At 40.0% G+C, this 25,151-nt stretch overlaps 1 protein-coding gene across 5 annotated transcripts in view; it reads right to left on the bottom strand.

Annotated features, from left to right (window-relative positions):
* Positions 1-25,151, bottom strand: part of PBX1 (PBX homeobox 1) — a 292,065-nt gene that overhangs the window by 34,572 nt on the left and 232,342 nt on the right. For all 5 annotated transcript variants that reach the window (XM_063726738.1, XM_054526223.2, XM_054526234.2 and 2 more), the window contains 4 exons: positions 24,270-24,514; positions 17,419-17,609; positions 9,578-9,713; positions 5,150-5,309 (listed from right to left, as the gene is read on the bottom strand). In XM_063726738.1, the coding sequence (XP_063582808.1) occupies positions 5,150-5,309; positions 9,578-9,713; positions 17,419-17,609; positions 24,270-24,514 (732 nt within the window). The remainder of the gene's footprint in view (positions 1-5,149; positions 5,310-9,577; positions 9,714-17,418; positions 17,610-24,269; positions 24,515-25,151) is intronic.

The raw sequence follows: 25,151 nt of genomic DNA on the forward strand, positions 1-25,151 counted from the left end.
ATCCACTGACAAATAGTGAATGGGCTCTCTTAGAGGTGCTGTGGCATTCTCAAAGAACTGAAACAGAATGACTTGGCTTGCTGTGAAGATCATTCAGAAACGTTACCTGCAGGCTGTTTTGAAGCCATCAGCTACTACTAGAAGCACATTTTAAGATGTGGTTGTCAGTTAAAAGGTTCTGAATTTGGTTTGGGAAGGAAGGCAAGCAGCTCATTTAAACTGCCACCCAGACATTTGGGGCATGTACAGAACTAAATCTACACTCAACTAGGCAGAGAAGAAATAATGGATCACTTATGATTCTAATGCATTTGCTTGGGCAAACACCATGATGTGGCAATGTGTCCACATCCATTTTCATTACACAAGTTCCAGAAAATTGCATTTCTACTCTAAAGAATCTTCAAGAGACTTAAATTTGTTAAAGAAAAACAAAAAAATTAAAAGCAAAAAAAAAAAAAAAATCAAAAAAATCAGTTAACTTCATAATCCAAAATAATAATAATAATAATAATAATGATAAAGCTTAAACCTAGAATAGGATCTCTCAACCTTGGTGCTACTGACATTTTGGGCCAAATATTCTTTATTGTGGGAGATTATCTTATGCGTTGTAGGGTGGTTAGCCCTACAATGGTTATCCTTTATCCAATAGATGCCAATAACACCCTCCCTTCAAAATTGTGACAACCAAAGATAGCTCCAGATAGTACCAAATGTCCCCTGGGAGTACAAATTTGCCCCTAGATGAGAACCAAAGACCTAGAGCAAGAATGGATTTACTTTTTCCTTTTAAGGAACTCAGTGTTTAAATGTACTCACTCAATATTTCTTACAGTATTTTAATGAAGTAGTTGCCATTTTCTGTAGTTTAGAAATCAAGACTTCAGATAGATTATGTGGCCAGCTTGATTCAACTTGATTAGATTGGACTCTCATACCATTTGGGAGCTCAAAGGATAGGCCCTTTTTACTAGATGTAAGCTTAAATTATGTCCCATGCATGCTTGCTTTTCCATTTCCCCTTGTCAATTCCAAAATTCATTGTTACTTTCTACTTGGGACAAAGCGAAAGAGTAAAGTGTTGCCTGGTTCAATGTGAAAACCCTTCAATAGGTATGTATGTCAAGGTTGTAGAGTTCCAATTCCAGGAGAAATTGTTTTCACTCTTCAGTTAAAAATAAAGAGGAGAATCATACTAAGAAAGACATGAGATAAAACATCAGTGGGATAAATATTTTCACTTGGTTTTAAAAAACAAAATTATAAGAATTCCTGTGGATTTACTAAAGTTTTAGTCAACTTCTCTGGATGTGTTACCTTCTCTGTGTGTGTACTATAAACTTCTCATAGGGCATGAAGGCTCTGAGCTTTAATATAATAACTTTTCATCAATCCTGAAAAACACCAAACCTCTTTTTAGGGGTTGATATGATTAGACTTTGTGTCCCCACCCAAATCTCATCTTGAATTGTAATCCCTATAATCCCCACGGTCCCCAGGTCAAAGGAGAGACCAGGTGAACTTAATTGAATCATGGGGGCAGTTTCCTCCATGCTGTTGTGATAGTGAGTGAGTTCTCACAAGATCTGATGGTTTTACAAGGGGCTCTTCCCCACTTCACTCGGCACTTCTTCCTGCTGCCTTGTGAAGAAGCTGCCTTGCTTCCCCTTCACCTTCTGCCATGACTGCAAGTTTCCTGAGGCCTCCCCAGCCATGCTAACCTGAGTCAATTAAGCCTCTTTCCTTTAGAAATTACCCAGTCTCAGGCACTTCCTTATAGCAGTATGAGAACGGACTAATACAGGGGTATTACAAGATTATGTATATGGGCTTGCCATTGACTAAAATAGTGCTAGAGGAAGAACTTTCATGGCTGAATTTGCTGTTGTCCTTGACACAAACACACAGCTAAGCAAAAGAATTCAAATCTTGGGGTTCTGAGCTTCAGTAAGCCCACTACCACTTATCTAATCACAGAATGTGATATAATTTCAACGCTGATGGCATGCCACTGTGAACATCTGTAATGCACAAGTCAATTTCTTGCTTCTTGGATGTTAAAATCCTCTGCAGAAGATAATCCAAGCTTCTTGAAAGGGCCTCATTTTTCTGAGGTTTTATAATCTCATCAAAATTAAGAAATTAAGAATGCATTACTCTAGGCCACTACAGAAGAATTATAGACCCCAGGTTTTAACCAGTGCTTCAACTGGCCCCTATTTTTGCTTTCTTTTTTCAAAATTTAACTTTCTCTCCTTCCTTCTATTCTTCCTCTTTGCTTCATCCATTTTGTCTAACTTTGCTGGTATAAACTATGAAGCATGCTAAATGTCTCTAAATGCTTGCTAATCCCCCTGGGTTTTAGTCTTAAGTGATTTAAAAAAAAAAAAATTATGCTTAAGAAAATAGGAGACATGGAACATATTAATAAATAGAAATATTTGGAAGTAATCTAAGATACTGAAGTTCTGTTCTCCATACAGAAGCCTCTAGCAGGAAGAGGATTTACTTGCAAAGAAATATATTTGGTTTTGTTTGTTTGTTTGTTTGTTTTGTTTTTGGAGTCGGAGTTTCACTCTGTTGCCCAGGCTGGAGTAAGTGGTGCGGTCTCAGCTCACTACAATCTCCGCCTCCCAGGTTCAAGGGATTCTTCTGCCTCAGCCTCCCGAGTAGCTGGGACTACAGGTGCATGCCACCACACCCAGCTAATTTTTGTAATTTTGGTGGAGATGGGGTTTCACCACATTGGCCAGGCTGGTCTCAAACTCCTGGCCTCGTGATCCGCCCGCCTCAGCCTCCCAAAGTGCTGGGATTACAGGCGTGAGCCACTGCACCTAGCCAGAAATATATTTCTTTACAATAGAAATGAGTACTTATATTTTGTAAAACTCTGAAAAAAAACTTCTGCTTCAATACTGAGGTTATGAAAAGTTCCTAGGTTCTACAACTCTAGACTTCAAACTCTGCCAAAATGTATTTTCATATATTAACCTCTTATTTAAAATTTATTTCAATTATCATTTATCTTTTCAAATTATTGAAGAGCAAGTACATAACATAATAAACACCTTATGTGAAAAGTTTGAACATCTTAAAGTTCTACTTTACCTGTGTGGATGATTTAGGTTGGTTAAGAGCAAAAGAAAATAAAGAAAAGCCCATTTATAACTTTTCCTGTTAAAATGTTTATCTTTTAAAATTCCATGCTATTGCACACATACAATAGTATTTTTTTGCCTCTACTTTAGAAAAAGCACTACAAAGGGGTTCCTGTGCAGATTATTTCCAACAACTTATGCACAATTGGAAGGCTTAGCTCAAATTTTCCATAATAATTTACTTTGTGCTCAGAATAGTCACGTGATGTTTAAGCCACCAGAAAAAAATTCCTTAGAAAACTGTAATCATAGTCTGACATTCCATAAGAGGCAACCATACTTCTTAAACACAGAATAGAGGGTTAAAATGCTTACTTTTCTCTTTTAAGGGCTTTAGGAAAGAACAAATAGTTACAAATTTAGTAATGAAGAAAGTCCACAGGGCCTTTCTAAGGACTAGTCATAAATCATGTTAAGCCATCTGTGATGCAGATATACCAGGGACAGGAAAAAGTCATTTTGATATCTGTTTTGCATTATGATAACCTTTGCAGGAGTGTTGAGTGCATTTTTGCTAATGTTGACAGAATTGTACTTCTTCCAAAGAGACAAGTGAAAATGTCTGCCTAGCAGCACAGTTCAACTGGTGTTGTTGGGTCTGAAATTCTTAATAATTGACCAGATGGAGAAGGTGGAACTCTCTCTGGTTATGGAACCTGTTAGCTTTGATCCCTTGTCAATCACACCATGATGGAGGAAGGAAAAAACAAAATATTCCTCAAAAAGTAAATATGCTCCTCATAGGAATCTAACCTGCAGTGCTGGGAAAATTAAAACTGGATTGAATTCTACGTTGTTTTATTATATTCATGTTGAAAAAGCCCAGGCTACTCTTCATGCATGATTCCATTTAGATAAAAGAAGGCCATAAAAGAAGTGCTGGGTATAGCCTAGTGACTTGGAGAATCTTATCATAACAAATTTGTGCATCTGGAAGCTCACAGAAGACATCAGTCTGTGGAACCCTACATGTCTCCAGTAACAAGTCACTGTAAGAAAACTTATTTTAGTGGACAAACAAGCTTTGTGGTCAAAGGTACCATACTCTAAAAAATGTTAGACATTAGGTTTGTAATCATATTATGATCAAACATATTTAAATTGGTAACCTTTTAAGTTAGAATCATCAGTTTTCTTAGCTGTGCACCCTAATCAAAGTCAAACCAAACTTATTTAATGAGAAGATACTTGTCTTTCCTTTACCAAAGGGGAAAAAAAATTACCACATGCCTTCCATAGCATACAAACACAAAGGTTATATTTTTTGTATTATTAACTACATTTTTTCACATGTAGAAATTCTGAACTGATGACACGAGGCACACCCCAAAATACAGTATTTTGACCTAAACTCTTAAATTAGTGATATAATGCATATTTCCTGAAACAAAACCTATTACATAGCACACGACCGATAATCATAAAGAAGACCAACAAAAAACAATAAAGAACAACAACTATAAACAATATATAGAAATACTCATAGCCTGGTTTTGCATACCAAAACATTCTAATAAGATATTTGCTAGAAGAGTAAATATTTCTGCATAGAATGCATGCTAATAGGTGACCCACACATTATGTCGTTGGAACAGCAAAACTGACAAGGATAAAAGCTTTATATAAAACAGGCCAAATGACAGAATCCCAATAGACTATCTCTAAGCACTACGTCTAACTTATTTATTGATATCCCTGAGAGGAGAATTTAGAGGTCTCTTCAAGCCAACCAATTTATTTTGGTCTTAACTTAATAGACAAATTAATGCAAACCTCCAGACAACCCACGTTGTAAACAGTCTAACAGATTGCTCTTTGGAAATGAAAGAAAGAGCCCAAAGTGACATTAACGTCCAAAAATGCAATCAAATACAGAAATTAACCAATCAAAAGCCTAACAAATTAAAAGAAAATCCCAATGTAGGAAAAGCAAGTACAAAAATGGAGAACAATTCCTTCCCCCATCCCCAATCAAAGGAAAAACTAACCAGCTGAGTTGGGAGTTGAGGGTGAGTTAGCTTGGCTTCCATGGGCTGACACATTGGTAGCAGTGACAGCTGTTTTGGCAGCATAAATATTGGCTTCCTCTTGAAATTTACCTATGTTCTTCTTGTACCGGATTCGCTTATTTCCAAACCAGTTTGATACCTAGAGTAGTTTAAGAGAAGATGAGAAAGTTCACATTTCATCCTTCAGAAACATTGCAGAAGAAAAAAAAGGCTTTATGGGAGAGGTGAAGAGGTAAGCTAATTGGTCTTATCCTACTTATATTAATAATTTGGCAACATCAGTAAAAAGATCTGAAGTAAGAGCTTCAAAAGGACAACTACATAAAATGCGATTCTCTTGTTTAATATAACTAAAATTTAGCAAAACCACTGTGACAAAAATCTTCCTATAAAGGAGCTGCTCATTTAAGCTAGAACCCCTTTAATTTAGAGCAAGCATTTTAAATTTGCTTACGTCTTCAGTTATGACACTAAAATATACCTAACATTTCAGGAGAAATGCCCCTAGCGTTTATCAGTGTGAAAGCTGGCTTTATGCCATCAAGATACACAGACCTTTAAATGTCCATATAGGTGCTTTCGTGTGATAGATTAATTGCACATTTTTAGAAGTTACATAACTTTAATGTGGACTGAGATTCTTAGCTGTATTTCACTATAGACCTTAGGATCAATATAATTCAATCTACCAGATTTCACTGACTATTTTGTGTAAAGCTTAGTATTATCTACATAAGGAAAAACTGTAGCATACAAATGATTATCCCCTTGAATTCTAGGGTTTAAATGTTAAAGCCAGCAGACACAATAAACCTAATTTACTTTCATTTGCTAATTTATTTCCTTCATGTGGTTCACAGCAGGTGTCCTGGCTTGATTTGGTACCTCTGCTCCCTTCATACCAAGACCTCTGCCAGACACAAGTGGAGACACAGTTAAATTCAAGTTTTATCCCCATAATTCCTGCCCTGAGAAGGAAAGTTTTATATCCCACATTCCAGATATGATTTTGAACTAAAATGTTGAGGTTTTTATATAATTACAAAACAAACTATGAATCTGGTGAGGGAAGGGGGAGTTGATCCCACATGTACCACAGCTTATAAATCATTTATATTTAACTCCCAACGACGGCAGATAAAGAAAACTGTTGCAAAACTATACTTCATTTTTTAAATGCATTAACAAACTTAAAACATCTTATAAGGATAGCACTGAAAGGCTTATACAGTTTATACTATAGCAGAAATGCCAAACCTTTCTTTTTTTAAAAAAATCAGTCTGTACCAACACAATATTAGTAAACAAAAGAGAAAAAAATTCAATAAGAAAATGCTTTATTTATTGTAAATGCTGATGTCTACAGAAAAGGTAAACTGGAGGAGGAAGGACACTTTTGGGTGTATTTCAGGATCACTGCATATCTAGGAATTGGTCATAATTATGGTTGCTTTTTGATTTATGGGATAGGAAAAGAAGAAAAAAGGTAAGGAGATTTTTTTTCTCAGATAACTGCACAAGCTGAAAGAAAAGGGAAAAAGATGAAGGTAATTTGGGAGGACTTTTGAAGAAGAAATACCTGAGGTCCAATTATATGTGAAAAAAAATATGAGCTGAAGGGGGCAAAGAGGGGACATGTTGTGGGAATGATTCCCTTCTAAATGACAAGAATGGAACTGGTAGGAAGGTGCTAGGTCAGTTCAGGGACTTCCTGCATTGTCCAACAGACAATGATCTGGACAATGTATACAATGAGTGTTATCATGAATGAACTAATTACTCAACAGTCATGGACTAAGGGCCTAATACGTGTTAGGCACTAGGGATGTATAGATAACAGACACAGAATGAGACATGGAATACAGAAAGAATAATAGGTTTTATAGGAAGAGTTTGATTCACATTTTGAACAAGTTAATTTTGAAGAACCTCTGGGCAGAGCCATGACGAAGTCCATTAGGAAGTAAAATTTATGAGTTTGGTGCTGCAGGGGAGAAGTTCCATTAGGTATTCAAATGGAGGTATTATTTGTAGCCGTGAGCATGGAAAAGATCACTCAGATAAAGCATATAGAGCATTGCTTTTCAAAGTTTAAGTGTTCATGGGGAAATTGTTAAAACAAATTTCTACTATAGATTTCACCCTCAAAGATTCTGATTCAGAATTAGGGTGACACTCAAGAATTTACATTTCTAACAGGCTCCCAGGGGATGCTGATGCTGCGTTCTGTGGATCACACTTAGAGTAGCTCTGGTATAGAAAAAGGGCTCTTTAGGGATCTAGGGAGATACAGTCAATAGGCGGATTTCAGATGGATTTGGGTGTATGGGCAACATATCTTTGTTTTGGGTCATGGGGGAAATCAATAGCTTTTAGTAGATTTCAAAAGAATTTGTGACTTCAAAAAAAGACAATAATGATACAGCCCAAGAGGTATTTCCTGGCTTTGGGAATTAGGAGAAAGATTTAATAAATCATGTGATCCAGCAAACCATGATTAGTAAATGGGGCAACCAAGATCCAAAAAGAAAGAGTGAGTTCCCTAGGATCCCACAGTTGACTCTTGTCAAAAATATGCTCCTTGCTTAATGCTCCTTCTATGACATCATATTATATCGTCTCCCATTGGACTTGTTTAGCAATGGTAGCTTAGTTGCTTTGGGGAGAGACAGATGTGATGGGGAAGAAAGAATGGCATGACTTTGGCATGGGCAGAGGAAAGGGAAAGGTGACACAATATGTAAATAAGCATTTTAATGGACACACTATTTGTATCTTGAGTTTCCATAATGAAGGAAGTGAAGGTTGTGGGAACAGATCAGGATTTTAACTTCTATCCAGCTATACTACAAATTACCTCCAGGAGAATTCCTTTTACCTTCAACAGGGAGTTGAAATTCTGAATTCCACACTTGGAATTCAGACAGTAGTAATTTAATTATATTTTAAAAGCAGAAGGTTCCATGATAAAATTCAGTGATTTGTTATTTGCTGCATGTTTGTGGTCCATACCTAGAAGCATTCCTCAAACATGTAGCAAGTATCAAAAAGCATTAATTCCCTTTTTTGTGGAAAAGGGGTTTAGATTTGGATAAGAATGGTGATAGCCCTAGAAAAAACTAAGCTACTTGAGTTTGACTGCTGATGTTCCCATTTCCCAGAACTGTCAAGACTAAAAATGACCTTCAGCTGGGTCAAAGCACCTAAGGAAGGCCCAGGTTAAAAAGGAGTGAATTCATTCTGCTTTATCTGAAAGAATGTTTTCAAGGATATTTGCTGCTGTAAAATCATCTTAGTTTGTTGGTGAGGCTCGGGCAATCCCTTCATTGTCAATACTTTTGTGGAGCTCTATATTCTGACTGGACCTAATTCTGTATAGCTAAACACAGGTTGATGGGATCAGCACCCTGCAGGGATTAACAGAAGTCAGGATTCAATTCAAGGAGGTACAGATGCTTAGTTTATATAAAAGAGCATCTACTTCATTTGAAAAATGGTGAGTGAAATTTCTCGCTACAGTAGCCTTCACTACTCCCTCCCCTCCCCAGTTTTAATGGAAATACCAGTACATTTAATTCTCCTGCATGTGACAAGATTCTAAGAAAAACTTTCTCCGACAGATTTCAGAATTATCACTATGGTTCTCAATTAGAAACCAGTGGTGGTATTTGAGGTTTAGACTGAATAAGAAGTTTGGGTGGATCTTTTGAGTGGACAAAATACACGTACATACAAATATTGCCTACTTTTCTGCTTCACATTCGTGTTGAAAACTCTAGGCCTATAAAAATTTTATCTCATGTATCTTTCCAAGTCATCAGACACCACCTGTTATGGTTATTGCTCTTTGGGGGAAGGGGGCATTCAGTGACATTTTGTTCAACCATTCCAATGTAATCGCAGTGACGTTAAAATTCCTACACTCCATCAGTTATAGAGTCAGCACATCAAGAGGAGACATTTAAGTTCTTTCATTTAAAAGGCTATATAACAACTAGTTCCATTCACTGACTCTTAAAGTTCCTGGGTTGGGCAAAAAATGGCTAAGGAATTGACTGAGTTTGAAAAAACAGCATGAGGAATGCAGATAACTTTCCTAGTACACTTTAGACACCTCACCCATTTGAAGCAAAGGAGTGCTCGATGAGAAGAACCCTAACCCTGTTTTTATATTGTACTCTACTTATTCTTCTCTTCCTTCTGCTGGTTCTTCTCAAGTTTTGCCAAGTGCTTACCTAGAAACTCACTTATACACATACACATCAAGTGCTTACCTTGATATTTTAAGGCTATAGCTGATGGAACTTGCAAGGCATGAATGTCCAATAAAGCAAGACCTCTAAGAGCCTGCCCCAGAGGCCCCACCATGGCCAGGCTACAGGCTGAGGCTTTTGAGGGGCTGCTTACCTGGGAGACTGTGATGCCACACTTCTTGGCTAACTCCTCTTTGGCTTCCTCACTGGGGTAAGGGTTGCTGAGATGGGAATAGAAATATTCATTCAGGATTTCTGTCGCTTGCTTGTTGAAATTCCGTCTCTTCCGCCTTTGTAAAGAGAAAGGAAATAATAACAAAAAGGCTCACACCAAATAAATATAAAATGGGAGAGAATAAATCTACTTCTGGGAGAAGACAAATTTTTGAGCAAAAGGTGAATTGGAGCAGATTTACCAAAAGGGGCTGGATGCCAAAACCAACAGTAAAAGCATTTGCTCAGTACTTCATTGTGTACTATCTGGGCACCGAACAGAAAAGTGGTCACAGATATTTTTGCAGAGTAGTGAGGAGCATAAAGTTTCAAAATTCGGGCCATCTTGGTTTGTTTTTTGGAGATGGAGTTTCACTCTGTCGCCCAGGCTGGAGTGCAGTGGTATGATCTTGGCTCACTGGAACCTCCACCTCCTGGGTTCAAGCGATTCTCCTGCCTCAGCCTCTTGAGTAGCTGGGATTACAGGCACGCGCCACCACACTCAGCTAATTTGTGTATTTTTAGTAGAGATGGGGTTTCATCATATTGGCCAGGCTGGTCTCTAACTCCTGACCTCATGATCTGCCTGCCTCAGCCTCCCAAAGTGCTGGGATTACAGGCATGAGCCACTGTGCCCAGCCCCATCTTGGTTTTGAATCCTGGGTCAATTGAGTATCAGCTGGGTGATTCTGATCAGCTTCTTCCGTGAAAGTGAAGAGGGTCATACTGACTTCACAGGGTGAGAGTAGGGAAGAGATGAGACCACACAAAGACAGCACTCAGCACAGCGCCCAACACGTGGCAGGTGCTACAACTTGGTCTTTCTTCCTACCAGGTTCCAGGCACTGGGCCTGACCCCTCCCTCTTGGCAATCAATTCAAGTTATTCATTTTTCACAACTACTGAGGTAGATATGATTATTCGTATTTACCGACGAAGAACTGAGCTCAAAGTTCACTCAGCTGGTAGGTAACAGGGCCAAGGTATTAATTCAGGTCTGACCACTACAAAACCCAATCTCCCTCTTCTATACCAATTGGCTCCTCACAGTTACGCAGAGCTTCTGCAGCCATAAGTTAAAAATAAGTTATCATGTTCTTTCCATTCTATCCCCATGTAAATGCATGTAACATTTTTAAAAGGCATCTGGGGAAGAGGGCACAGAACTGACTGAAATTAACCCCCAACAGCTTGACCTCCCTCAAAAGGAGAAAAGTGGCACTTCTTAAGCAAGAACAGCTGCTAAATGGTAAAACAAAAGCCCACAGAATTCTTTTTCATACACAGGTTGCCAAAAAGGAGAAAATCACTTTTTTTTAATAAAAGCATTTTCTGCCTTAAAAAAAAAAAAGTGCTAATTGAACTAATTTAAAGTGAGAATCACTTTATTGCTTCCTGACAATGAAGGCCTGTGGATAGTTGAGGGAGTTGCAGTCTCAACGCAGGGGCTGGTTGGCCCTCCTTGAAGTTGTGTGGCCTTCATCTTTAAATTAGCTCACTTAGCACTTTTGCCTTTCTTGCTTTTATTAAAAGCTTTTCCTTATGGAAAAGATTTCCAGAACATCCCTGATTATGCCAGGATATAGGATTTCCCAATTTAGCCAACAGAAAGCACTGATGGCCTTGCTAGACAGGAAATTCAGCTAATATTGTATTTTCAGGGTCCCACTTGGATTAATTAACACAATAAAGTGCCTGATTTTACCGGATGAACACCATCTGTCCACAGGTATCAACCACATCTGTCCAGATGATGCCAAGCCCAAGTCACTCTCTTAAATCATGCCGAGTTTCTGGGTCACTCAGCATCAGAAATTGTACAGATTGGATTTAAAAGCCCAACTGCAAAGTGGGCATGTGTTAAAAGCTCTTGCATGATGGGAATTTGAGGAAGATAGCCAAGTGACTAACAGGGTCTGCAAGCCAGGCTTTAGATAACCTTTGGCTTCTCTTTCTTCTTCGCCTAAAGAAGACTGTTGTTTTAGGCCTGGGGAACTGGACCCTGAAGGCTCCCTAATTGGGAAAGCCTCCATTCCTTCATTCAGTTGTTTGCATTAGCATTACTGTGTATTTTTTGGGACTCTTCCAATTGAGCTCAAAGGAAACCTCTCTGGAATGAGCTGGTGGTATGCGGATGGTGCAGACAGCTGTTCCCAGCTCTTCTCTCCTTGTGATGTGCAATCTTCCCTAGGTGGTCTCATCTACTCTGATGGACTCGCTTATCACTTCTTTTAGTAGCTGTCTTAATCTAGGGCCTTTGAAACCCTAGGATCAGGATTTTTCCGAATTTCAAGAAACCTAGTGAAAATAACACCTTTCTACAATAAGGTTGAGCTAACTGAGAGGCCTGGTTTCTTTGCTTTGGCTTGAAGTGTTATCACCCTGGTTTCTTTGCTTTGGCTTGAAGTGTTATCACCTTGCTGAGTTAACATTTGTGATTTCAAACCAATCAGTAGCTTTGTGAGTTGGGCATCTAGGTTTTGAATTTAAGAAATTTGGAAGTTGATTAAATATTACTGGATAAATATGGTGTTTTAGGGACAGAATATTTTTGAGTCACAGGGTCCATGGGGGAAGTTTTTTATAAAAGACTCATGATAGTGAGATGTGTAGACATCACAGACATACACTGCTAACTACCAAATTTGTTATCTCCTGCCCTAATACCTCTGCTAAGAGCCATTGGCCCATTTATGACTGCAGACTCCAAGCATCTCCAAACAAACTGTTTCCAAAACTAAGATCACCTTTTACCCAAATCAGCTCCATTTTCCTTGTTAGCCTTATTATTTAGTGACATTACTATAGATATGGTTCATTATATTTGCTAATTTGTTCATTCATTCATTCATTCATTCAAAGATTGGAGTACGTAGCATGTGCTAGAAACTAGGAGTTCCTCAACTCTTCCTGCTTTCTTACCTTCATCAAACGATTGTCCCCAAAGCACGTCCTGCCAGTTCTACACTTTCAAATCTACCTCTTCTGTTTCATTCTAATTGTGCTGCTATTTGTGAAGTGAGTGAAGAGGAGCCGCTGCCTATTGTATGACTGTATGACTAGTGCTGTCCAAGAGTACTTTCTACAATGAGTGAAATGTTCTATGTCTCTGCTGTCCAATACAGTAGTCACTGGCTACGTGTGGCTACTGAGCAGCTGCAAAGTGGCTAGTGTAACTAGAGAGCTAATTTTTAAATGTTTATTTATTTTAATTTAGTATTTAGTTAACTTAAATTTAAAAATAAATAGCTATATACCAGAGCAACACTAGATCAATGCTTTCCTAAGAAGCCCTCCTGGAAAAAGACTAGCTCTGGGGACACCATCAAAAACATAAAATATCTTTGAAACCTCTTGTTTTAGTCCACTTTATAATATATCAACGTTTATCTTAAAATAAGAATATTTTCTTTGGAATACTTATACAAAATGTGAAAAGTATTTCAATTTATTCTGTGTAGTGCCAGTTTGAGGAGCACAGGCTTCAACAATTGTTCTTTACATTGTCTTTTCTCCAATCCAGCTCATCTTCAAGAGAATCACTAGAGTAATCTTTCTAAACCACAGATATGATCATGTCACTAATCATTATAAAATTTAACAATAATATGTATATATAAATAACAATGTACAATAATATATTGTATAGCAGTAATAATATATAACACAGTAATCATTATGATAGCTGAATTATGATGTGAATATTATGTGCCAGATACTATACTAATATTTATTCCTATTTACAGGATTATCCCTGTTTTACAGGTAAGAAAACTGAGTCTTGGGAAAATAAGCCACTTATCCAGGGTCATATAGGTCATCAGGGTTGTAGCCAGAATTTGAATCCAGTGCAATTTTATGTGATAACTTCCCATACTTCTTCCTTAAACAGCTCTGAGGGTTTCTGCTGTTTAATAGGATACATTTAAAATCTTCACTGGTACAGTTAAGGGTTTTCAGTGGATCTTTCCTATCCCTAGTGCCTCATTTCCCCTCAATCCTACACATGCTCTGAACAATTTCATCTAGCCACATCATATGCCTCTGCGTTCCCCAAAGACTCGTAGCTTTCATGGTCCTGTGGCTCTTCACACCATCATGCATATTTCTCTCCCACAACATCCGCCACAGATTTACATACGTCTCCCCAACTAAACAGCAAATTCCTCAAAGGCAGAGGACAGATCTCACTCATATTTCAAACGCTTGTGTCTCACACATAGTAAGCACTCAAGGAATGCTTGCTGAAGTAGAATTATGTTGTTTTTTTTTGCTCTTATTCCTTCTATTTGGCAAACATCCTGCTCCTCTGAAACTCAGTATTTTCTGCCCTCTCTCTGGATCCTTTCCTTCAGGTGGAGTAGGTAGATGAATGAACTGAATGTGTAACATGTGGTGTTATGTGTAGTTGCAACAGTATTTGTCCTATGAGATTATGAGCTCTTTGAAGGTAGGACCCACATTTATATGCACTTTTTTCATCTTTGATGTTCCAGTGGCTACTATAACATAGGGCAGATATTAAGAGCTCAGTTAGATAAACCAGTAAATCTGAGTGCCAGTGTGACCAGACTAGACCTTCTTGGATGTCCTTTCCTCTTTTTTGTCATCCTCTCTTTGGCAATATACTTTATGTAATCCCCCCATTGCAGTGAAGTATACAGACGTACTTTTAATTATCTGTTTATGTTACTGTTATTTCCAGTAAAATGTTATAGAAAAACAGTTAAGATTAATGCTTGAAAATCATTTAGAGAGCTTATAAGTTCTCTCCCTCTTTTAACTAAAAAAAAAAAAAAAGTTATTTATAGTCCTGTTAATAAACTTACCAAGTTGTATGGCACAATGCTTGGTATATAGCATGATATGATAAATGTTGAATGAATGAATGAATGAATGAATGAATGCATGGAATTTTTAAGTTAAACTTCCGTGGTACAGTTAAGTCAATCTAAGGAAGAGAGACAGGAAATGACTTGAGTGGCATAAACCTGGGCCGAGAGGTTAGTTGAGGGGTGTGGTGGACAGAATTCCAAAACTCTAGACCCTGGTGTACACACCTTTCCTGTGAGTGGATGGCATAGTAAATATGATTAGGTTCCTCATCAGCTGACTTTGAGTAAATGAAAGGGAAGATTCGATTAAAGCCTTAAAATGGAAAGTTTCTCCTGCTGGCCCTCAGGAAGAAAGCAGGCAGCCAAATTGTGAACTGCCTATTGAGAAAGGGAGCCTCTAGGAACTGAGGCCCTCAGTCCTACAATTAGAAGGAAATGAATTCTGCCAACAACCAGAACGAGCTTGGAAGGAGACCCTGCGCCTCAGACGAGATCACAGCCTCAGCTTATAAGCTTGATTACAGATTCGCTGTGACTAGGGCAGAGGATCCAGCTAAGCCATGCCCAGGCCCCTGACCAACAGAAACTGTGCGATAATAAACTTGTGTTGTTTTAAGCTGCTTAATTTGTGGTAATCTGCTACGCAGCAATAGAAAGCTAATACAATGAGTGTTCCACAACAAAGTAGTAACACTCAATTCTACACATCTATTAGATTACAAAGACTAATCCTATTACCAAATCAAGTCCTCTTTGTATTTTATTTGTCTTCCATGAAATCTTTTTTGGTGAGGCCCTGCCCATCAGATGCATGGTTTAGAGGAGCATGTGAGTATCTGCAGTGAGTGTGTCTTTCTTACTAAGTTTGCTTAGCTATCTCTCCCAATTATAGTTAGTGACGCTGGAGGCATTGATGTGAATTCCCCAATCAGGATGTCTGGCAGACATTTGTTTTTGAACTGAGAAGGCCATTTGCTCAGCCTTAGGCTGGAATGTGGGGTCATGTTCTTTCACTGGTAATAAATATACCCCCAAAATGAAATGATAGTAACGATGACAATAGGTTACTTGTTTTCGTTTTGAAGCTTGGCTCAGAAGCAATGATTCAAAGGTTGTAACCAAAGCAAGAAAAAGACCTGTCTTAAAGTGATTGTCCGTCTGGTGCCAACTGGAACACTCTAGACAAAGGCTGGTGGAAGTGAAAGAAACTTGTGTACAAAACCCTCCTAGCTTTGTGTCTGTTAGAGTCTGACCTTCAACTGAGCACAGTGGAATTACTGGAGAGAAGATATCCAATGAGACAATAATTCTGCTCCTCCCTTCTCTCTGCTTACTTTCTTGAAAAGAACCCAGTCTGGAGCCAATTGTTCTTTTTTTTTTTTTTTTTCAAATATCTGCCAACATAAATACCAACTCCAGCATTTTAACTAGGGGAGTTACCATGGAGATGTAAGCAATACATGCAGGGTGGCAGTGGCACAGAGGAAGGACTCAAACAGAGGCCACCAGTCACTTGCACTTTGCACTATGCAGAACGGGCTGCATTAAACAAGCCAGGCAGACAGCAGGCCACGGGTGAGGGAGAGGCACAGAGGATCCTGCTTTAGGGTGATTTTGCCTATTTCCACTCCATTACTATACCCAGCTGGGGAAAACGACCTTCGTTTTTACTTTCTCTTGACTTATTCTATGGAACTCTACTGGCCCAGAGTTACATTTTGCTAGCCGGCATTCTCATGTTATATTCCATGCAACCCAAAACACATTGACTAAAAGGGAGTGAGGAAAAGATGCCACGGCATTTTAAAGAGGTCCAAGGACTGTAAAGACCATAATTGTGAACACAGAGAAAAATGCAGGTAGGAGAGCTGAATAAAACATGATCTCAGGGGTGAAAAAATTCAAGAGGAGTAATAAATCATTTTATCTGATTGAAAAGAGGCAAAATTATAGATTGTGAAATGGTACCCTGACCCTGACATATCTAATGTTCTAATGATAAAAATAACAGACTGGGATTATTATCAAGAATTTAAATATGAATAGTATCTGATTTCACAGATGACAAATTTAAGACAAACTCTAGATCACAAAGCATACCCATAATCAAAATGTATTTGCTAGATGAATTATCAAAATATTCTTCTAGAGTAGATGAAAGATACGACGACTATTACTATCTTACAGGCTGGATAACAGAAGCAAAAGGAATCAAAGGGATTCACATAAATCTACCGGTCTAGAGAGTAGGCGAAACAAGAGATGACCACTTGTTCTGTGTTCTCAGTTCTTGTCTTCTTTTAAAGGTCCTTTCTATCCATGGTTTCTTCAACTGAATGCGCTGAACTCACAAGTAAGGACATGAGCAGCAATGCCAGATGGAAACCATCAAACCAGGTTGGCCCATGTTAGACCACCTCCTTGTCCCTCTATGTCCAAAGTGTCATGTCTTATTCATCTCTGCACTCCTAAAATTAGCCCAGAGACAGTAATTTACTTAGGAATATTTGTTGAATTGAGTGCACTCTCTGTCCATCTACAGTGTGGAAAAGATCCCAATTTCCAAGCAAATGGAATAAACTTTATCGAAGAGAGCCTGTCGTGATAGAATGCTAGTAAGACAGCTGCAGGCCCATAGTTATAAGACACAACTGTAAGAGAGGTACCTAGTGCTGTGAGAAGAAAAGAATCTCACTGTACCTAAGTCCTCCTTGCTGCTACCCAGAGTGCATAAGAGTAGTGATAAAGATCATCCCCTCCAACCATGTATTTTCCTGGTACTGTGTGAAACCGATGGCCTATCTAGTCTCGCAGAACCATCCTCAGGGTAACACTTGGTTCAGCGTTGATGGGGTGAAACTAGAGCCTGTAGGGGGCGCCAGCTGTGGACTCCAGTCCCAGATCAGGGACTCTCAGAGAGGGCAGGACAGCCCCATGGGAGACTCACCGCGCATCCAGAAATCGGGAACGCAGGATCATCACCGCCTCGCACGTGCTCTGCTTGAGCTGCATCTGGATGGAGCTGAACTTGCGATGGATGATGCTGACCATCCGCTCAATCTCCTTTGGGGAGATGGGCCTGGTCCGGCTTTGCTCTCGCAGGAGATTCATCACATGGGTGGTGAACTCGTTGCAGGCCTGGAATGGCAGGACAATCAACACAGTCATTGAGGGTCCAAGCCTTAACGACTCATCAAGTCTATGACATTAGGCCACGTGGGCTTTTCTAGAGACTTGTGCAAATAAAGAAAACTAGGATAGTTTGTGGTAGATGTCCCTTTCGGCCCCTGTGGCTCAAAGTTTTGGCGATAATGTTGAATTTTTTTAGGAGAAAAAAAGTTTCTTAATCATTTTATCTTAATCTTTTTTTTTTTCCATGATTTTACCACAGTAAAATGTAAGAATATGACTTCTAGTATAAAACACACTACACCACCCTTTGTCCCAAAGTTAACAGCCAAAGAGAGTTTGGGGTCAAATGTATCACGTACTTTCTGCCTTGCTCATTATTTCTGATATAGGAGTGCTTCCAAGTACTCAATTTTAGAATGCATAAATAGCCAAAAGAGTTTAAATGGAATCATGGAATTAAAAGCTTTGATAACTCTTCTGGGAGATTTCTCATCCACCTATTTCTGTTTCAAGTTTTATTAGAAGAACTTCCTCTCCTGTTCTGGCCTTCTGAAGATCCACTATGTCTATAACACAAAGGGAATCTGTGTCCCCAGGGGTCTTATAGAAACAGCATCAAAACACGATTGAGAGGATTCAGGAACTATCCCTGCAGAAATAAAAATTCTCAGGTTATAAACTAGCATATCATCAGCTCTGGAGGTGGAGTTGAAAATCATATTTCCCCACCTCCTTATTTAACAGGAAGAAAAACTGTGGCCCAGAGAGCTGGAGGGACATTTCCACAGGCACACAGCAAACATGAAGAGGCAGAGGTAGGGCCTGAGCCCTTCCTATTTTAGGCCAGGGCCTCTGTCCTTTCCTAGAGTCTGAACTTACTCCTCTGAAAACTCCTGCCCTCTCTTTTAGTTACTATGACTTAGCATCCATAATCTGGTTTCCTTAGCTGAGCATTCAACAAAACATCTATTCACAGATTCACTCAAAGCAATACTGTAAAACTATATTAGATTCATAACAAAAAAGGCAAGATGATGCTTTGAGAGTTAAAGAACTAAAGACTCAATTGCTCCGACTTATTAACAGCAGAAACACGCTCGTTATTGATAACATTGCATTGCCATTGTCATATGTGTCGACAACGCAATAACAATAGTACACATTTACTGATTACTTATCTAAGAAATCCTCTGAGGTTGGTTAGCCAAAGGTACATAGGCAGGTGCATCCACTGGGCTGTGTCTACACTGGTGAATGGGAGGCCTGGGTTTTTGACCCCGCCTCCATGAATATTTGGACACATCCTTTCACTACTCAGCGCTTCATTTAACTCACCCAAAAGTGGCTTTAGTCATTCCTGACCCTTCAGCAAGGCTAATGGCACCCATGCTCTTGTGCTATGACCTGCAGACTGAGCAAATCCCTCACAGGAACACAGCAGAGACGCTGAGTGAGAGCACAGCCTGGGTTCAGCTCCTGCCTCTGGGACTTACTTGGCTGTGGGATCCTCAAAGTTACTTAATGTATCTGTACCTCGTTTTTCTAATTTGTGAAACCGAGATGACAATACCCACCTCATAAGGTGGGTTAAATGAGTTACTATATGTGTGCCTGGCCCTACAAGTACATGTCACAATTATCTCTTCAAAATATAGATAACTTAGAAATCTCAGCATATTTGGATATATTAATAACTGGGTAAACTTCTCCAGAGTTCAAATTCCCTCTTGGTAAAAGTAAAGGTGGTAATAAATACCTCCTTTTTACTCTGTGGGCCTACACAGAAGACAAATCCATAGAAGATCGGGTCCTTATAGCATGTTACTCTCCACTCTCCATGGAAAAGTGCTAAATAAACACGAGATCTATATAGTAAGCTCATTCCCTAGCCAACCCCAGCACCTGGAACTGTACAACCAAGAGAAGGAAATAAAACCTGGCAGCAAGTTAGCTGAAATTTGGAGACCACAGGATGGAGAGTGGAGGGCTAGGCACATAGCAAGCATCCTAGCCACCTTTCTAGAGAAACAACCTCCCACCGGGCTGCAGCCTCCCCACCTCGTCTGGGCTCAAAGAAAGGAGGGGCAGGATGTGAGGGAGTATTGTCAAGTGCACCAGCTCTCAGCTGGGAAGCCACAGTGCTCAGCTAATAATAATGTGCTTCATTATGGTGAATAAAAATATTCACAATATCTGATGTTTATTCAGGGCACTGTATCCCGGGGCCCTTTCTGCTCTTCAATAAACAGACAGTGGAGTCGTTTCACCCACTGCTGAGGTGGAGCAAAGCAGCTGCTAAACAGCTGCTGAGCAACACACAACAGAGAGCAGAGAAAAGTTCCAAGTCCATTTTAGATGGACAGAGCATAATGATCCAGATTTTTCAAGTACCTGGGAAGGAAGGAGCTACCCATACCTCCTCCTCACTTCCCTCAAGCCTTGTATCTGAAGAAGCTGGGCTACTTCCGATAGGACAGGCACTCACAATGTGACAGTAATGTGAATACTTGGGGTTACAGTTGTTAATTAAATAAAACCTTCACATGCTGAATGTTTCTCAACAGAGGAGACTCTACTGTAGGCTGTCATAAAAAACAACAGTTACTTTCTGGGAGCTCAGGCTGCCTCCATAGGGCAGAGGGATTTCTAATAGACCTCCCAGGTTACAGGGCAAGGTTGTTTCTGGAAGCAGACACTGAAAGGGAAGCCTTTCAAAAGTCTTGTATAAGGTTTAAGTTTACATCCTGAACTATAAGACCTATCTTCTTCCTTGACTCCTTCAAAAAGATGGATTGGATTGAGATCCAAGGATGAGATTGGATTTGGCTGCCAATCTCATCAACAAAAGTAACTGGGATCTTAGGGCTTTCTCAGCTATGAACTGAATTAACCCAGTCCAGTTCAACATTAGAGATTTAGTCCTGTCGATTCCCCAACAGCATTATTTACAAAAGCTAAAGAATCCTACAAAGGCACAAGATTTTTTTTTTTTTAAAGTAGAGCTTGGAATAAAACTCAGTTTTCTGACATCATGGTTTTATCTATTATAATATGCCAGCTCTTAAATACCTTACAGCGCCAGGCGTGGTGGCTCACGCCTGTAATTCTAGCACTTTGGGAGGCTGAGGTGGGCAGATCACGATGTCAGGAGATCGAAAGCATCCTGGCTAACACGGTGAAACCTCATCTCTACTAAAAATACAAAAAATTAGCCGGACATGGTGGCACATGCCTGTAATCCCAGCTGCTTGGGTGGTTGAGGCAGGAGAATCACCAGAGGCAGAGGTTGCAGTGAGCCGAGATCGTGCCACTGCACTCCAGCCTGGGCAACAGAGCAAGACTCCATCTCAAAAAAAAAAAAAAAAAAAAAATGTCTTCAGAAGACTTCTTTATTTAATAACCTCAGGTTGAAACAATGGCTGATTCAGGTAGTTTTTTGTTTTGTTTTTGGAGGGATAAGGGTGAGGGTGAGCTACGATAGCTAATTATTGTATAGTTATCTGCCATCACCATGCCAAAAATAAAACAACAAAATTAATTATTAAGTAACCAATTTGGTAATTTCAGGTAGGTACTACTAAAATACTGACATTTTCACCTGACCAAGGTTTTCTATTTTTAAAAAATCCCCATAAGGAACTGTTACAGGAAAATGAAGAAGATATATCTCTCAGACACACTAGCTAGAAGGTTAATAGCATAATTTCCCTACAATCTGCTGTTTACTATAATTAACACAACTAATATTAATAAATTATTAAGCATCCAAAATGTATTAAGCAGTATTCACTTCTTAACTAGAAAATGCCCATATAAACAAATAGATGATATTTTAGTACTTTTAAAAATAATAAATACAGATGACTAGCACAAATTCTACACTGAACAGAATTTGCTTCTGTACTGATGGAGCTTTTTAGTTCCCAATTTCCAACATATTTATTATTTAGAATAGGTAGGTAGCCACAAGAAGTTTCTGAAGAGAATATTTTTATCACAACCCTCTCTTAGGTGCCAGTAATCTAGTCCAAGGAAGTAACAGAGAGGACAACCTGCTTACCCCATTGTCGAAAGACATCCACATTCTCTTCTTACAAAGTGGAGTCAGGCATTGTTCTAATAAGAGCCCTTGGGGTAAGGGTCAAATCCTGGATTCTAGGGCAAATTCTCTCCCTCATTAAATGTGTGACCTCCACCACGTCTTAACCTCTTTCATCTCCATTTCCTCACCTGTATCAAAATGGAGAGGATGACACTACCTGTCCTGGGTACCCAATCTCAAAATTGCCTTGAGGAGCAAGTGCCATTATGTCAGCCGCAGTGTTTTGTAATTGGTGACATGCTATTGAAATGTACTATGGCTGTCATAACTTTTACTCATTTTGGATGTGGACGGAAAAGTGATAAGAAGGTTTAAATCAAGGAAGCAGTTCCATGTTACTGGCAACCTGAGCTCAGACTAAAGACAGTTTTCAACACCTCCCAACCTAACATCCATTGCAGTTATGGTTTAGTGAAGGAAGTCACACTCTGGGCTTGTCTTGTGTCCTGTTCTTTGGCACGAGTTAACCTGGAGGACAAATCTGGAGGACAGCTTGCTATGCCAGAGGACAGGGTTACTGGTGAAGGTGAAGTAGGAAGAGCATTGGGTAATAAGAATCCAAGAGGTCAGCGAGAGGTCTGTCCCCATTTGCCTTCCATAATTACCCTTTTAGGTTAGGGCAGACTGCAAATTCTAAATGATGGTCATGGTTGGGGAAACTGTCACAGTTCAGCCAGCTCTCTGAGCTCAGCATTGCCTGGGATCTGGGGAAATGTCTATATGAGCCAACACTGTGGCAAGAACATTTGTTCTTTCCCAAGAAGGCAAAGGAGGATGACTCACAGCTTCTTACCACAGCTTGCTTTTATTTTCCTCCCCTTCACCCTCCCTACACCTTGTCTGATGGTCAAATTTCACTATTCTTGGCTTCACAGCAATTTTTTTTTTTGCCCTCGTAAAAGAGAGGATTTTGTAGAAATCCATTCCAAAGGTAGATAGGAGTGCAGTAATGAAACTTTATTCACTTTAAATTTTAAAATGCCTATTTCTATTTTAAAATTTAAATTTTCTATTAAGTTTGCATTTGCCTTCTACCTAGATAGTTACGAGTGGACTGCACAAGGTCTTCTACCTTCCACTTTTTCTCTCTCTTCTTTTTTGGCTTTTAAAAAGAAAGGGGCCAGGTGTGGTGGCTCACGCCTGTAATCCCAGCACTTTGGAAGGCTGAAGCAGGTGGATCACCGGAGGTCAGGAGTTCAAGACCAGCCTGGCCAACATAGTGAAACCCTGTCTCTACTAAAAATACAAAGATTAGCTGGGTATGCTGGCACCTGCCTGTAATCACAGCTGCTCAGGAGGCTGAGGCAGGAGAATTGCTTGAACCCGGGACACAGAGGTTGCAGTGAGCAGAGATCGTGCCACTGCACTCTAGCTTGGCTGACAGAGTGAGACCCCATCTCAAAAAAAAAAAAAAAAGAAAGAAAAGAAAGGAAAGGAAAGAAAATAAAAAGAAAAGAAAGGTAAGGAAAGGAAAGGAAAGAAAAGAAGAAACGAAAAAAGAAAAGAAAAGAAAAGCTAATGATTCAATGAGAGTAAGGTAATGGAGAACTTCAATATAATGTTGCATCCCAAGAGGTAACAACAAACTTATCTGTTATCTAAATGAAAGGCTGCTGTTAAAGGACTCCTGATAAAGTAGCATGCTTACACGAACCAGAGGAACTAGCATTGCTATATGATGTGTGTATGTGTTGTGGGGAGGATGGGATGGGGGTTCTCTATTAGAGAGGGGCTCTGTTATAATCAGGAGACCCTACATGTACTGCTTTGTAGTCAACAGCCTTTCTTGCCCTTTCCTTTATATAAGTTTTATGGTCCTTCACATCTGTGACTCCAAATCCACAGATCTGTGCCATACATCAGCTTTCACAATTGAGTATGCAGAACACTGAGTCCCACAAACCATCTGTGGAGTGCCCGGATTAGAATCCCAGTTTGTCTGGCTCCAGGGGTCTCCTGAACCCCCTACCCCTTTTATAGAGGATGATTTGTATCATATTGCATGCCATATATTATGTAAAAGAGGCAATACGTTTGACTCTCAATTGAACTGAGTCTGGGTAAAGTGAGGGACTCTAGGGCCAAGTTTTAAATCCTTTCCCATAGGATACTATAAGCACCCAGAAAAAGTATAGGCCTCCTGATAAGGAAAAACAAGGGCCAGAGAAAACCTCCCACCGTCTTGCAGGTTGGTTGGTGACTGCTGATCACCTATAGCGCCCGGATGAGAGCCAGGCCTGCACATCACAGGCACACGTTCTGGAGTCCAGGTATGGAGTGTTCCTTCTATGCACGATTTATGTTTCCTTGAAATCATCATTTACAGCGTCACACATTTTTTAATGCCTTTACCTCCATTGAACGCCTGGGTTTTTAACAGTTGAGACCAGGACTTGGCAGACTCAAGTTTGGCCAGGGCTCTGTGGCTGGGCAGGGGATGCCGGGCACAAGGACGCCAGCCACCTGGGAAAGGTGAACCGCTCGTCTCTGCAAGCCCCGGGGTTGTGCTTCCTCCACCCTTTCCTAAAGGGCCTGGGTGCTGAGCCCCAGGTGGTTCTGGTTACCTGCTCGTATTTCTCCAGCTCCGTATGGTAGATTTGTCTGATCTGTGAGAGTTTGGCTCTGTAATCTGAATGCTCCACTGAGTTGTCTGAACCTGCCCCTCCAGAAGCCGCCGCCGCTGCCGCCGCTGCCGCCGACCCTCCGCCCTTCTCAGGCCCCGCCACGCCTTCCGCTAACAGCATGTTGTCCAGCCGCATCAGCTGGGGGTCTGTGGGTTCCTCCTCCTGGGCTCCTCGGATACTCAAAACTACAGAAAAAGACAAAGGGAAGGAAGCGTTAATAGTAACCCAAGAAAGAAAATAAAAAACAAAACACATTTGTGTTCTTTGGCTACATAAGCCGCCAAATTACTTGCAAGATGCCATTTGAGAATAGAAGAAAGGCTGGAAAAAGAGAGAAACTGAGAGGGTGAGAAAATGAAGGAGGGACTTGCTTTGTTTCAAAATTACACTCCACTTGTATGTGGAATCTAGAATAATCAAATTTATAAGAGGCAGAAAATAGAATAATGGGTACCATGAGTCGGGGGGAGGAGTGGGGAGCTATTGTTTAACGAGTGCAGAATTTCACTTTGGGAAGCTGAGTTTTTGAGATGGCTGCAAAATAATACTCAACTGTATACTTAAAAATAGTTTTAAATGGTAAATTCGGCACTTTGGGAGGCTGAGTTAGGGGGGTGGATCACAAGGTCAGGAGATCGAGACCATCCTGGCAAACATGGTGAAACCCCGTCTCTACTAAAATACAAAAAATTAGCCAGGCGTGGTGGTACGTGCCTGTAGTCACAGCTACTCGGGAGGCTGAAGCAGGGGAATCCCTTGAACCCAGGAGGCGGAGGTTGCAGTGAGCTGAGATCACGCCACTCATTGCACTCCAGCCTGGGC

This window comes from Pongo abelii, chromosome 1 (assembly GCF_028885655.2).
Source record: "Pongo abelii isolate AG06213 chromosome 1, NHGRI_mPonAbe1-v2.0_pri, whole genome shotgun sequence".
In the NCBI taxonomy this organism is placed as follows: Eukaryota; Metazoa; Chordata; class Mammalia; order Primates; family Hominidae; genus Pongo; species Pongo abelii.